General features: G+C 57.2%; 4 protein-coding genes across 4 annotated transcripts; 2 read left to right on the top strand and 2 right to left on the bottom strand.

Moving 5' to 3' along the window:
• Window positions 1–1,855: 1,855 nt before the first annotated feature.
• Window positions 1,856–2,911, top strand: GUITHDRAFT_115028 (hypothetical protein; the record flags this gene model as incomplete). Its single annotated transcript, XM_005825847.1, has 1 exon — window positions 1,856–2,911. The coding sequence occupies one exon, from the start codon at window positions 1,856–1,858 to the stop codon at window positions 2,909–2,911; it is 1,056 nt and encodes a 351-aa protein (XP_005825904.1).
• Window positions 2,912–3,031: 120 nt separating this feature from the next.
• Window positions 3,032–4,424, bottom strand: GUITHDRAFT_115027 (hypothetical protein; the record flags this gene model as incomplete). Its single annotated transcript, XM_005825846.1, has 10 exons — window positions 3,032–3,112; window positions 3,165–3,233; window positions 3,423–3,494; window positions 3,541–3,622; window positions 3,695–3,763; window positions 3,811–3,860; window positions 3,913–3,991; window positions 4,041–4,093; window positions 4,251–4,338; window positions 4,399–4,424. 10 exons carry the CDS (start codon window positions 4,422–4,424, stop codon window positions 3,032–3,034), a joined length of 669 nt encoding a protein of 222 aa, XP_005825903.1.
• Window positions 4,425–8,160: 3,736 nt separating this feature from the next.
• GUITHDRAFT_115025 (hypothetical protein) lies at window positions 8,161–9,090 on the top strand (the record flags this gene model as incomplete). Its single annotated transcript, XM_005825845.1, has 1 exon — window positions 8,161–9,090. One exon carries the CDS (start codon window positions 8,161–8,163, stop codon window positions 9,088–9,090), a length of 930 nt encoding a protein of 309 aa, XP_005825902.1.
• Window positions 9,091–9,322: 232 nt separating this feature from the next.
• GUITHDRAFT_115024 (hypothetical protein) lies at window positions 9,323–11,939 on the bottom strand (the record flags this gene model as incomplete). The annotated part of the gene is made up of 7 exons (XM_005825844.1): window positions 9,323–9,428; window positions 9,663–9,763; window positions 9,812–9,864; window positions 10,067–10,123; window positions 10,384–10,442; window positions 10,771–11,601; window positions 11,764–11,939. The coding sequence occupies 7 exons, from the start codon at window positions 11,937–11,939 to the stop codon at window positions 9,323–9,325; spliced, it is 1,383 nt and encodes a 460-aa protein (XP_005825901.1).
• Between the last annotated feature and the right edge of the window lie 1,692 nt (window positions 11,940–13,631).

Raw genomic sequence — 13,631 nt, 5'->3', positions numbered from 1 at the left:
CTGGGCCCGGGCCCGGGTCACCCCGCCGCCCGGCCGCGCGGCCGCCTAGAGAGCCGCTAGTACTGAGACTGAGGAGGCGGCCGCCGCCGCACTGTGGGCCCAGGAGCACTGCCAGGCTGGGGCCGCGAAAGACTACCGCTGGGCCCGGGGCCTCAGGGCCTCCGACACTACACTGAGTGCGGCCGCCTGACAATCAGCCGCCGGATGACTCCGCCCGGGCCGGCGGGCGCCGGGCGGCCGAGTCGCCGGGGTGCCGCCCCGTGACGGTCAGTGGCGCCGGGCCGCACGGTGGCACGGTGACTGCGGCCTGACTCACTGGCTCAGTATCATGAGTAACTTCAGTTTGACAGGGCGGGCCGGGCGGCCTCACTGGCCCGGCCTCCGAGGCTCAGGGCCTGGCGGCCCGTTGAACTTCAAGAATCAGTCCCATCATACTTGTCCTCATACTGATTTTTAACTTGACTTTGAAAAAACTTGAGAAGTCTCCAAGGCTAGTACGGCGGCGCGTGACGTGCCACAGTGACTCAGCGGACGGGCCCGGCCCGGGCCGGCGGCGGCGGCGCGGCGGCCGGGCCGGCTCGGGCCGCAAGGGCGTGATCGGACTGACTCGGACTGTTTACTCAAAACTTGACCGACCGTACCGTTGAAGGGGCCCCGCACTTTGACCGCACGTCACTTTTTTTTTTACCTAGTGGTGCGCATGGCTCTCTAGGCTTTAAAATTCCGAGCTCTTGAGTTTTATCCCTGAAGCCGTGACGGTCAGCAGCTTGCCAGGTATCAGCTGTGCGCGGCAATAGTGCGATAGGCGCAGGTGTCCCCTCCCCCCATCCCCATCCATTTCTGTATGTGGATCACTAATTCAAAAGACCCATGGTCCCTCCTTGACCCCACGCAAGGGCATGAAACGAAAACATAGTTTTTGGTGTCATTTAACTGGGACCTATGGACAGCGCCATGACCTTTGCCCCCGACTTTAAAACTTAAAACTGCTTCGAAAAGATTCAAGTTCGTGACAGCCAAATTACCAGGAACCCAATCGTGACTACCCGTCGTTGTCCCCCGCCCAGCCATACCACCCCCTGGTCTACAGGAGGACCGAAGGGTCTGTTCGCCCTCTACGACGACTGCAGTTGACGGACCTCCGAACCACTGCAGATCTCGCCTGGATCTCAGTTCTATCTCGCAGCATCTACCTATTTTAAAATAATATTTTAAGATATCTTGCAACGGTTGGTTCCCCCAAGAGTCTCATCGTTACCCCCTAACACCCCAGAAGAGGCAAGGGGGTGGGTGGTGCTACAGACGCTCAATAAGTCCTATCGCAGATTTTTACCACTGGGATGGGGGTAGGGGGGGGCAGGGTCGTATTGCGATGTCATGAGGTTAGCGGGGGTGGGGGTAGAAACGCACAAGAGAATGGGGGTGGGTGTACCGGCGCAGGTTAATAAATTGGGGTACAGCCAGATCCGTCCCCTTACCCCTACCCACTTTTTACAGTAGAAGAAGGGGGTACAATGATAGTTCTGGAGTACCCCCGCCTTGGACAACCCCACCCCCCTTCCCTCCACTTCTCAACCCCCTTGAAAAGAATTTATACCTTGTCTTGCCCCCTTCTCAGCGTTTCCTGTCCAGCCCGTTGGCACTGCCCTCAGGCAACTTGTTTGATCCCCCCCCCCCCCTCCTTCCACCTTCTCTCTCTTCCATCCTCCTCCTCTCCGTCTCCCACTCCTTCACTCCTCGCTCTCCTTTCTTGTTATCGCAACTCAAGCTTCTGTTGTGCTTCCAACGCCCCCAAGTGCGCCCCTTTCCCTGCCGATCCCACCATCCCACCACATAGTTCTGCAATTTGTCAAAAATGCGTAGGCCATCTCAGCCGCATTCAGCCCTAGAGCAGGAGCTTGCTATGCTCCTGCACACTCAGAAGCAAGTAGAGGAGGGCTACCCAACCATGTACGGCCAAGAGTACGAAATGACCCGGGAAATTCGAAACCGGGTGAGGACGATCAAGAATCGTCTTGCTGCAAAGAAATCGAGGGATCAGGCCCGGACGCATGTGCAGAAGCTCGAGAGCGGCATATCCGAGATCTCCTCCCGCAACGAGACCCTGTCGAAGAAGTTGGAGATCACCGAGGCTGACAATGTGAAGCTTCGAGAGGAGGTGTCAAGGTTGAAGGAGCGAGTAGCCGAGCTGGAGAGGAGCACAAACCCTTGCACGGATGCTCGAACGCTCGTCAACTCCGGGGCAGACGTGAGTGCCAAGTTCAAGGGAGAGTATCCCATCCACCTTGCTGCGCTCTACGGCTGCTCGCTGCCCGCCCCGTTCGAGGGTCAGCCATGTGTCCTGCAAGTTCCTGCGAGCTCCGATGCGCAAGCGCGTCAGAGCAACATGTGCATGCACAAGGACGTGATGGAGGGAGCTGAGAGGTTCGAGCAGAACGTGGCGGCGCCTCCACCAGCTACCGAGCCTTTCGTCACTGTCAAGTCTGAGAGACGGAGGGCGCAGAATAGGGACGCACAGCGGCGGCATCGTGAGCGCCAGATGTTCCTGCAGAGCAGGGAGCCGCAGGCGGCTCTAGAGTACGACATGGCGGCCTACAGGAGCGATCTCAGCGCTATGCATCCTGAACTGCTTGTTTCAGCTGGAGCTGGAGCTGGAGCTGCGTTCCGAGGGAACGCTGAGGACGAGAGCTCGCAAACGACGCAGGATAACGACCAGGATAGCAGCAATTACAGCTCCGAGGAGTACTTCGAGCCCGCAGGCAAGATGGAGTTTGATCCAACCTCGTTCCCGGAGAGCCTCTCCAGGAAGGGTTCGTTTGGAAGCTTGATCCTCTCACGAAGACCATCCGACGACATCAAGGAAGTAGACATGCTCCTGCAAGCAAACATGCAGTACATGGAGCCGATTTGAGTTCAAGGCCACGGAAGACTTCCTTTTGAATCATCTGATACCTTGCTACATTCATATATAATAAATTGTTTTCTGCTGTTATCCCCATCACTTCCGCGTCCCTTGCATCACCTTCAACCTTCACATGATCGCACATCTGCTCGCTTGCTTCCTCTTTGCCGCCTGCTTGTCAACGTTGAACGCGCTCAGTTCCTTCTCCAGCTGAGATCCGAGCACATTCAGTCGCGTTGAAAGTCTCCTCCACCTCCCATACCTTCTCTCTTGCGTGCTGCTCAACGATCGCCCGCTGGCAGGGATACATTTCCGGCTCATCCCATGCTACCTGCCACGTGCCGTCATGACGGGCCCCAATTCCTCCTCCTCCTCCTCCTCCTCCTCCTCCTCCTCCTCCTCCTCCCACAGGCGCGTGGAGGATCTTGCAAAACTTGTCGAGGTCGATTCGTCTGGCCTCCCCCGGCAATGTCACCTGCCAGGGATGTGATTGGAGGAGGGGGCAGGGTGGTCTAGGTACAGCATGCATCATCGCATCGTACTCGTGCTCTGTCCATGGCTTCCCCAGCTTCTTGGCCAGGTTGGTGATGTCCTGTTGTAGCAGTGAGGAGGAAGAGAAGGAGTTGCATGAAGCGAACTTGTTGGGTCAGGTATCCCTTTGACTGCGCATCGAGGTCGAGGAACAGATCCTTGAAAGCTTGCCGCTGCTCTTCTATCACTCTTTGAAACCATCATCATCAGCGACTGAGTCTGGGCCGTCGCAAACATGTCGTAGCAGTTAGACATACTCACATGTTGTATACTTCCTCCCTCTCTTCTTTGACCTCGGCAAGTTCTAGTTTGACTCTCTCAACTTCTTTCCTGGTTTCTCCTTGTTCAGTCTCAGAAACAAGCACATCTGACGCTACCCTCGCGGCATGAGCTCTATCCTGTACTCCAGCTCCTTCTCTCGTTTGATCTGAACTCTCTTTGTCATGACACGAGGAGGGCAGGGGATGCGATGGTATCACTTTTGCCTCTTGCTCTTCTTCTTCAATCCTTTCCCCTAGCTTGACTACCCAGAGAACAAACTGTGGGAAATCCATGTACCTGCGACTGATTTAGAACATGTTAATGACTGCGATCGTATCTCCGGCACCTGTCTCCTTCCACACTGATCGGAAGGTCGTCCAGATAACTTTCAAACTCTTCCTGAAGTCATCGTATATTTAGAGCAGAGGAACGTCAATAAGGATAGGAAGGGAGGGCTAAGAGAGAGGGAAGAGACTTTGAGGGAAGGGAAGGGAAGGGAAGGGAAGGGAAGGGAAGGAAGGGGGGAAGACTGGCAACTGGAAAGTAATGAGCTGACTTCGGAGTGTTCATAGCCGAAAGATTGCATGACAAGCTTGAGGTCCTGCACGCCAATCCTCCCATCCTTGTCCGTGTCAAAGATCCTCCTGAGGCAGCATTAAGGACGTCTGGCCCAGTTTTACTCGTCTAGTCTAGCACTCGTCTACTTGTCTACTCTAGCCCATAAACGCATTGCTCCTGCGTCTAGCTTGTCATCTGCGTATGATGCATCGATCAACTTCTCCGTAAGAACTGCTCTTCATCCAAACTTCATTCCCCTGGACCTCCTACACAATATCAATTCCTGCTAATCTAAGGAGGGCCAATGTTGTAACTGAGCATTCCTCTGCTGCTAAGGCCGCAGCTGGGTTCAATGGCGGTGAAGACGGTGGAACTTGTAGCTGACTGACGCAAATCCGGGAGTCCCTTCCTCCTCCTCCTCCTCCTCCTCCTCCTCCTCCTCCTCCTCCTCCTCCTCCTCCTCCTCCTCCTCCTCCTCCTCCTCCTCCTCCTTTCGTCACGCATCTCACCACGCTTCCTTCAGGTGCCGCCACTGCTCGTCGTTCAGCGCTTGCATGTCGGATAGAGAACGATTGAAAAAAAAGTCAAAGCCTAGAAAAAGTTTACTCAACTCTTCGGGGTCCGACTGCGTCGGCCCAGTGGCGAGTCAATGGACCATCCGAGCCTTCATACGCTGGGCGCCGGAGGCCCGGCCTGGGTTTCTGACCGAGCCTGGCAAGACGGTTCAACGGTTAGTCAAGTTGAGAGTAGTACGTTTATTACAGTTCATTCTACAGTGACTAGTCACAGTTACCAAGTTACAACAATTACAGTCAGCCAGATGTGCCATAGGCTGTTAAAGCGCATGGAATGGGGAGAGGGAAGAAGGGGGAAGGGGGTAAGTAGAGGAAGAGTCGAAGGAAGAGGAGGCTGATAGAAGAAAGGGACTGGCATACGAGAGGCTGAATAAATCATTCGAGGCTGGAACTCTAGCAGAAAGGAGAAGGAGAAGGAAAACAGCACGAGGAAGAGACGAGGAGGAGAAGTGGAAGGGAGGAGGAAGGGGAAAAAGAGCGATGGGGAGAGGATAATGAAACAGAGGTCCGCCCATAGAATCTCACAAACTTGTCTGAACCCAGACGTGGAACGAGGATACGAGGAAACGACGAGCAGAACGAGTCCTGAATGTCTTCTCCAGCTGCCTCGATCTCTTCCTCTCCCTCTCCTCTTTCTTCCACGCGCTCAACAACGTCCTGCAAGTCCACCTGGTAAACATCCGCACCTGACGCTCCTGCGCCCTTACAAGGGTCGCGCGCGATGCTGCGAGTCGTTCAGAGAAGGAGAGGAGGAGGAGAAGCTCCGACCTCCCTGCCGGCACGTCCGTCGCTTCCATGCTCCATAGGCTCTAGCAAGCGGCTGCTCCGGCTCGTCAAGGTATGGAGGGAGAGGAGGGGAGACAGCAAGGGGAATGGGGCCTGGGTTTGGGATGATGGAGAGAAGGGGCCAGAGGAGGGAGGAAGTGGAGGGTAGAGAAGGAAAGAGGCCGAGGAGAGGAGGGAGGAAGACGAGGAGGGGAGAAGGTTGGAGGAGAGGGGCAGATGCTGAGCGGTAGGGGTGATAGTAGGAAGGGGAAGTACAGGAGAAGTAATGTTTGTTGGCACCTTAATGTCCACTTGCTGCATGCGAGCAAAGGTTTGAGATTGAAGTTCCTTCCACAGGAGCAGAAACGTTCTTGAACAGCTCCTCCGCACTTGTCCTCCTCTCCTCCTCCCCTCAGCCTCCTCGCAAACCTGTCGAGCATCTTGAGAATCATGGCAGGTGCTGGGCATCTAGTACCTCCTTCCCCTTCTTCGCCGCCTCCTTCATCCCCAGCACGCAGCGAGCAAGTAGGTGGACGCGCTCCTGCTCGTCCTTCTCACCCTCCTCCCCATCCCTCGACCGTCTCACCTGCTGTTGGAGATGCCGGGCAACGGCAAGGCGGCGAGTATGAAGCAGCCAGGGGATGAAGCAACGGCGGAGAAGCAGAAGGAGGGAGGAGGAGGAGACGACGCGACTAGCTCGCTTCAACCTCTGACGATCTGTGGATTCGTCCGAAGGTCAATGAGGAGGAGGAGGAGGAGGAGGAGGAGGAGGAGGAGGAGGAGGAGGAGGAGGAGGAGGAGGAGGAGGAGGAGGAGGAGTTGTGTTGGTGGTGTAGGAGGAGATCGTGGTGGGAAAGGGAAAGGAAGCACAGGAGAGCGAAGCAGCGCAGCACCTGATCGCACGCTCCTCCACGCCGCCATCACCGTCGCCTTGCTCGCATGTTCAGATCTGCTTGTGAGACTGAAGAATCGACGACCAAGGACGAGCTTGACGTCAACACGCGAGCGCCAGAGGAGGAGGAGATTTCTTGAGGCAACCCGGCGAGCGTTGAGGAGGAGGAATTTGCTGCGTCTATTCAGGCTCGTGGCCCCCCTCCAGGCTGCGAGGTGAAGGTGGCGACAGTCTCTTGCTACCTGCCGCTCCCTCATGCGGAGAAGACGATCTGAGCTCTGCGCTTGCTCCTGCTGTGAACGGAGGCAATCCTTCCAGTACGACAGAAATTTCGCCCTCTTCCTGCTCCTGCACCTGGTGGAGGCGTCCCTTGCTCTTGCACGACAGTGAGCATGGCGGCGGAGGTTGATGATGATCCAAGAGAGCAACTGACGTCTCGTCCGCCTGACTGCCAGCATGCCAACTTTGTCGATCAAGTTCGAACTGCCGCAAACACCTCGCCACGACCTCGTAGCAGAGGAAACAAGTTCCCATCGCCGTTGCCTTGCCGCCCTCCCAAGAAACTTGGTCTGCTCCACCCTACGTAACCAGCGACCCCAGAAAGTTTTCCTCCTCCTCCTTACCATTCTTACATCAAACAAAATCTCTCTGTGTCTCTCGAGCCCTCTAATATGCACAAGTTTGCGAAGACTGCAAAGAGCAATGAATTTCTCTCTCCGGCTTCTTCTTTCCATCGCCTTGGACATAATACACCTGACAAGTGCATAACGGCATAATGATTTGCCTCTGCCCGGCACAAGAGATTTCCAGCATTCAAACTTGTCGTTCAGCAAGCTTCTCCTCTCCCTTATCAAGAATCTCCGCAGGCGGGAGGAGGAAGAACTCAGCGTCCTCCAAACACCGAACGACCCTCTGAGAGAGTTGATTGCTGATCTCTTCCTGTATATTATCATAGCATGCCTCTCACATCTCGCATGTTGGGCATTCATGAAGAATGCCTCCACAGCAATCCGTGCCAAGATGTGTTTATTCTGCTCGGATTCGATTTCACACCTCAACGTCTTCAACAGCAGCTTCTGTCTTGTCTTGGTGATCATGCCTTCTGCAAGCCCGACTCTGTCTTGCAAGCATCTCAACGACGCTCCGTCCTCCTCGCTCCTCCTCTTCACTTCCTCATCCCGTCTCAACAGCTGCTCCGAAACCGAGTCGTAACTTCGCTTCAGCTCTAGGTAGTGTGACAGGAGCTGCTGTGCCTGTCCTGCTATTCTCTCAAGCTCGGACTCCAGAGACGAGCATCGCTGAGCAAGAGCTTGCGATCTCTTGCTCTTCAGCTTCGAGTCCACCTGCAGCACGATCTCCAGCATCCATCGCTTCCTCTGCTCGTCGTCAGCCACGATGAAGAAAGTTCGAGACGAAGGCGAGCGGGAGCCCCTGACGAGAGACTCCCTTCCTCTTGCCGCAGGGGACGCGCACGACTGGCCGGCAACGAGCTGCATGCTGGACCCCATGGAGAGGAGCTGGAGGCTATCGAAGTCCAGCTGGCCGACCACCTGGTGCGTCTTGAGCTCCGGTGGGTCTGCGCAGAGGTAAGCGCTAAGAACGAACTTGTCCTCGTCGCTATGCAGGCGCGAGGAGCCGTTGGAGGAAGAGCCTCCTTGGCTGTCTTCATCTGCTACATGCTCAGCGGGCCCTTCGGCAGCGTCCTCTGGTCATACATACGCTCTGACCCCCGCGCCGTCATCTCCACCATGCATGAGAACGTCATGAGCGCCAGGGTACAGTGGCTGGCATGCGGAATCTTGCAGAGCTTGTCGTCCAACCCGGAGAAGAAGGAGGAGATGGTGAAGCTCGGAGCGATCCGAGCCGTTGCCGAGGCCATGAGGAAGCACAAGGGGGTCGTGGCGGTCCAGAGGGAGGGGAGCGGTACCCTGTGGAACCTGGCGAGCTGCGAGGAGCACGACAAGAAGATAGCGGAGGAGGGAGGCGTGTCGGTGCTGCTAGAGGCGATCAAGCGCCATGGCACGGACGTTCAAGTCTTCTGCAACGCGTGCTGGGCCCTCGTCAACCTCTCCGTCCGCCCGTCCTTCCGCTCCAAGATCCTCCAGGAGGACGCGGCTGACATCGTCATCTCCGCCATGAAGAAGCACCCCTCCCTTCCCCGCGTGCAGGAGACCGGGTGCCGCCTCCTGTCCAACCTCTGCCTCGACAGCGCAGCCAGGGCCCAGCAGGTTGCTCAGGCAGGCGCCATCGACGTGGTCGTGCGCAGCGTCAAGGCTGCGCCCGGCAACACGCGCATGGCGCTGCATGCTCTGTGGACGCTGGGGAACCTGGCGCTGCATGCGGACAACAGAGGGAAGATGAAGAGGAACGGAGTGATCGAGCTGGTGCTCAAGACCATGAGGGTGCACATCAAGAGTAGCGCGGTGATGCTCAAGGGCTGCGTCCTGCTCAGCGCGATGGCCGGCAGCCGCGACTGCGGGGAGGAGATCCGGAGGGGAGGAGGAGAAGAGCTGGTGAAGGCTGTGATGGACCAGCACGCCAAGAGCGAGGAGGTCATGAGCAAGGCAAGGGAATGCCAGGCGATTCTGTCCCAGCTGGGGAAGTGAGGGAGATCAGGAGGGGGGGAACCAGGGAGGGAGGGAGGGAGGGGGACGAGGGAGAGAGGGAGAGGGGGAAGGGAAGGATGCAGAGGAGTTGGGGAGGGGGGAGGAAGATTTGGAACTGTTTCTCTTTGCCAGAACGAATAAAACAATACGTAGGAGCAGCTACAGGTGAACTTGAAGGGGCGAGGGGGGGGGAGGGGGGAGGAGGAGGAGGAGGGGAAGGGGAAGGAGATTTTCAACTCTCCTTATTGAAGAAAGAGAGGAGGGCAACAGCGAGGAACGAGCTGCCGAGAAGAATCCTGCCCTTGACGTTGCCTGTCCTACCAAACTCCCACTTCTGCCTGAGAAGCAGTCTGTGAGAGGCTCCTTGTAGACAGGAGAAGAAAGGTGAAAGGAAAAGATCAAAAGGAGGGGGGAGGGGGAGGAGGGAGGAGGGAGGAGGGAGGAGGGAGGAGGGAGGGAGAAGCAAGAGGAAGGGGGAGAAGTGAGAGGATAAGGAAGAGGAAGGAAGGAGAGCGGAGCAGAGGAGCGAGGAGCGGGGGGAGGTACGAGAGGATGTGGGGTCGAGGCCTTACCCAAGGGGCTTTCCTGGCTCGGAGGAAGAGGCAGGCAGCCAGTTGCGCATGATGTCCCATGACGCCATCTTCTTGTGGGTCCTCGCAAGGATCCGGTCGAACTAGAGCAGTGTCAGCTCCTCCTCCCCTCCTCTTCCTCCCCGCCCGACCTTGAGCTTCCTGCTCCTCCTGCTCCCTGTGTAGGCTGCGTCGTAGAGACGCTCTGTGGTGTGAAGGTGAGGGACATAAGGGGAGGGAGGAGGGAAGTGAACGTGGGGAGGGGAGGAGAGGAGAATAAGAGAGGAGAATAAGAGAGGAGGAGAGAGGCGAGCAGAGTTGGGAAGCGGTTGTAGAAGCAGAAGGGGAGATTGAATAGGAGGGGGGATGGGAGGGGGAAGGAGGCAGGAGGGAGTTCAGCCAAGTACCTGTTGCTGCCTCCCATGATAGCCGATATCTGTCGTTCTCGGTGAGCGGGGCTGGGTCTGCAGTGGAAATGAGCGGAGGAGAGCAGAAGTAGTCTTGATCAAACTCAACCCTCTCCTCCTCTATCCCTCCCGTACCAGTCTCCCCTAAATTCCAGTCTCATTCCTCCCTTATCTCCCCTTATCGCTCCCCCCTGTCCTCTCCTTTCCTCGCCTTTCCTCTCCTCCCTTCCCTTTCCCTCCCCTCTCCTCCTCTCCCTCCCTAACCACTCCTCGTCCTCCTGTCTGCCTCTTGTCCTCTCCTCAAGAGATCGGCTCACCCGCTGCCATGGCGTGCTGAATGCAGAGCTTGAATTCCTTGGCGGTGCTGTAAACAAAGCTGGGGAGAAAGGGAGTAACCAGACAGCCACAGCAGAAGAACCTTCTCAATCCTTCCTCTCCTCCAGCACCGGTACCAGCAACCCCTTCTCCTCCTCCTCCTCCTCAACCACCACCAGCTCCTGCTCCTGCTCCTGCTCCCGCTCCTGCTCCTGCTCCTCCTCAACCACAACCAGCTCCTCCTCCTCCTCCTCCTCCTCCTCCTCCTCCTCTCTATCTATCTATCTATCTATCTATCTATCTATCTATCTATCTCCTCTTTCCTTCTTCAACATCTCCTTCTTCAATAACCTTCTCCACCAGCCCAAGCATCTCTCCCACTCACGCACCAGTTGCGGAAAGTCTTGAAGAATTCGTTGGAAGGATGGTCGGCACACACCACAAACTTCCCCATCGCAAGCGCCTCGGCCGTGGTCGTGCAGACGACGTCGCTCAGGCTTGGGTTGATCATGACCTTGAAGTCATGGATGCGACTGTTGGCATGATCGCAAGCGCCATGGAAAGTCCAGTCGAGCCCCTCCTGCTTCACTTCCTTCTTGATCAGCTCCTCGTCCGGCCCGCTGCCGAAGATGTCAACGTGCAGGTTCTCCCCGGTCTTCCTCCTGTACTCCTTGAGGTTCACGAACAGCTGGCGGTACCCTTTGGACCAGAGCATCTTGCCGATAAAGTACGCTCCCTTGGAGAATCTTGACGAGCCGAAGATGGACGGGCTCATCTTGCTCACTCCGATGTCGATGAAGTTGCTCCTCACCCCGTGGATGTTGCATGTGATGGAGTGAGGGAACTTCTGCACGGCGTCTGACAGTTTGATGATCCGATGGCAATACGCGCGCGTGCACATGGCTGTGGCCAGCCCGAGCACAGCGGCCCTTGCCAGCCTCAACGGAGGAGGGACCTGGTGGTCGTTGATAGCGTAGTTGATGTAGTTGGTATGTACAACCCCAACCACGAAGTTGAACACCTTGGTCCAGTCGTTGCCCATGTGGTACCACGTAAGGTGCTCCGGCTCCTCCAGGATAACAACGTCTCGCTCGCTCTCAGGTATGATCTCTGTGATGTCTCCTAAGGCGAAGATGCTGCCGTAGATGGGCACGTAGTGGCCCTCGTAGAAGACAAGCTTGATGGAAGTTGGCCTTCCCAGGTTCTTCTTGACCCAATCTCTGCAGCAGCAGGTAAGCAACACAGGGAGGCAGGCAGGCAGGCAGGCAGGCAGGCAGGCAGGCAGGCAGACGAGGACGGGGAAGCGGACGGGGAGGACGGGGAGGACGAGGAGGACGAGGAGGTCAGGAGCGCACAAATGCAGGAGGAGGAAGGAGTTTCACCTGATCCATTCCGCCTGCTCGGACGGGCTCTTGAACCTCAAGTTGCCGAAGATATAGGGCTGCTGCTCGAGAGAGACCCAGGGGAGACAGAGAGTGACTGAGTGCTGCTCCTTCCTCATCTCCAAGTAGACGGCTCGTAGGAGCGGGTTGATCGCCGTTCCTGTCATCCATGGCATGCTCGCAGTTGTGAAGACAGCGATGTATCGACTTCTCCCCCTCAGATCCGAGAGCTCGGCGAAGGTGGGTACAGAAGATGGCTCCAGCGGCTTGATAGCCGCACTTAGATCAACATGGAAACTGAGAAGCAACAAGAAGAGGAGGAAAGATGAAGCTGCGAACTGTCTTACGTGTTTCGAGACCATGACCAACGACGGCTCGGTGTCGATGTGAAAAATGCGTCTGCCGGGGCCTCTTGGAATCCCCGGCCAAGAGAAGGAAAAGATTACAACCAGGTAGGATGGGAGAGGATGGAGACGGTTGAAAGGTTGGTGAATACTCGTGTCCCCTGGAAAGTTCAAGAGCAATGCTCGGCAGGGAACAGGGTTCGATCTCACAGTCTATCCCAACCTCCACTGCCCTTATTCGCTCAGTTTTGCAAACCAATGATATCGTGGATCAAGGTATCGTTGGCTCATTCACTGGCTCTATCTTGAAGCATCATCATCTGCTAGCATCCTCTTCTCCTCCCTGCCTCTCCTTCCTCTCCCTTTCCCTGTCTCGTGACTCGTTCCCGCCATGGCCGCCCGCGGCCCCTCTACTAAGTCTGAACTTTTAAAACTTTTGCTCGTGAAAGTTCCCCAACTTTGTTCGGGAAATTCCCGTTCCGAGTTCGAAACTTTGACCTGACGGGACCGTCGGGGGCCGCCGGAACCCGGATCGGACGGACTGTCGAGTGACTCAGTGCCTCGGACTGGCAGTGCCTCGGACTGGCCGCCCGGCCCGGGCTCCAACGGCGAGTCGGCGTACTGGCCGGGCCGCACCGTCCGAGTCACGAGCCTACGGTCGCCGGCCCGGCGGGTGCGCCGCGCCCGGCCGCCGGGGGCCCGGGACCCCGGGCCGGGCCGGCCCACTGCCAGGGCGGCCCGGCGGCCGCTCAGGGCCGCCGGGCCGCGGCCCGGGCGCCGCCGTCTTGCCAGGAAGTTGCCCAGTGCCACCGCCGAGTCACGTGTGAACGGCACTCGGAGCCAGGCAGCGCGGCCTGTCACGGTGCAGCAGCGCGGCACCGTGCGCCGCCGGGGCGCGGCTCAGGCCAGTCACTGAGTGCCGCCGGCTCAGTCAGCTAGTGTGCAGTGCGGCCGCCCTGGCAAAACCCGGTGACCGGCATTCGGATGGCTCTCGCGAATGTCCAGCCTGGGAGTCATGCAGCCGCCGTGATGATGATGGCATCGCCGCATCGAATGATTGATACTATCGGATAATCAGCCTTAGAGTACAATCAGTAGAGTACATTCATTGGCCCGGCCGCTCCGAGGCCCCGACACTGGGTACGATCCGATCACAGAGGGGTGGAAGACTTGAACAGGGAGGGTTCAAGTGACGGTCAAGAACTCAACAGAAGAGCAGCACTGGAATCTGCCATGAGGTTGGCGTACTTCTTGAGGTCCTCCTTCCAATTCAACTGATCCGCCAGATCCTGCGCGTTTGCGATCATCGTAAGTGCGCCTGGGAGGGAGGAGGAGGAGAAGGAGGAGAAGGAGAAGGAGGAGGAGGAGGAGGAGGAGGAGGAGGAGGAGGAGGAGGCTTTGGGAGGAGGAGGCGGGATGACTGACAGTGAATTCGCACTCACGAGAAAGACTCTGTCAGTCTCTTCTTGAAGGAAGAAGTCTCTGTCATTCTTTTCGTAGTTCAGTCCCAGGGCTCTCCCAACC

This window comes from Guillardia theta, assembly GCF_000315625.1.
Source record: "Guillardia theta CCMP2712 unplaced genomic scaffold GUITHscaffold_80, whole genome shotgun sequence".
NCBI classification, from domain to species: Eukaryota; class Cryptophyceae; order Pyrenomonadales; family Geminigeraceae; genus Guillardia; species Guillardia theta.
Note: the sequence above shows the minus strand (reverse complement) of the source record. Positions and strands in the feature narration are given on the sequence as shown.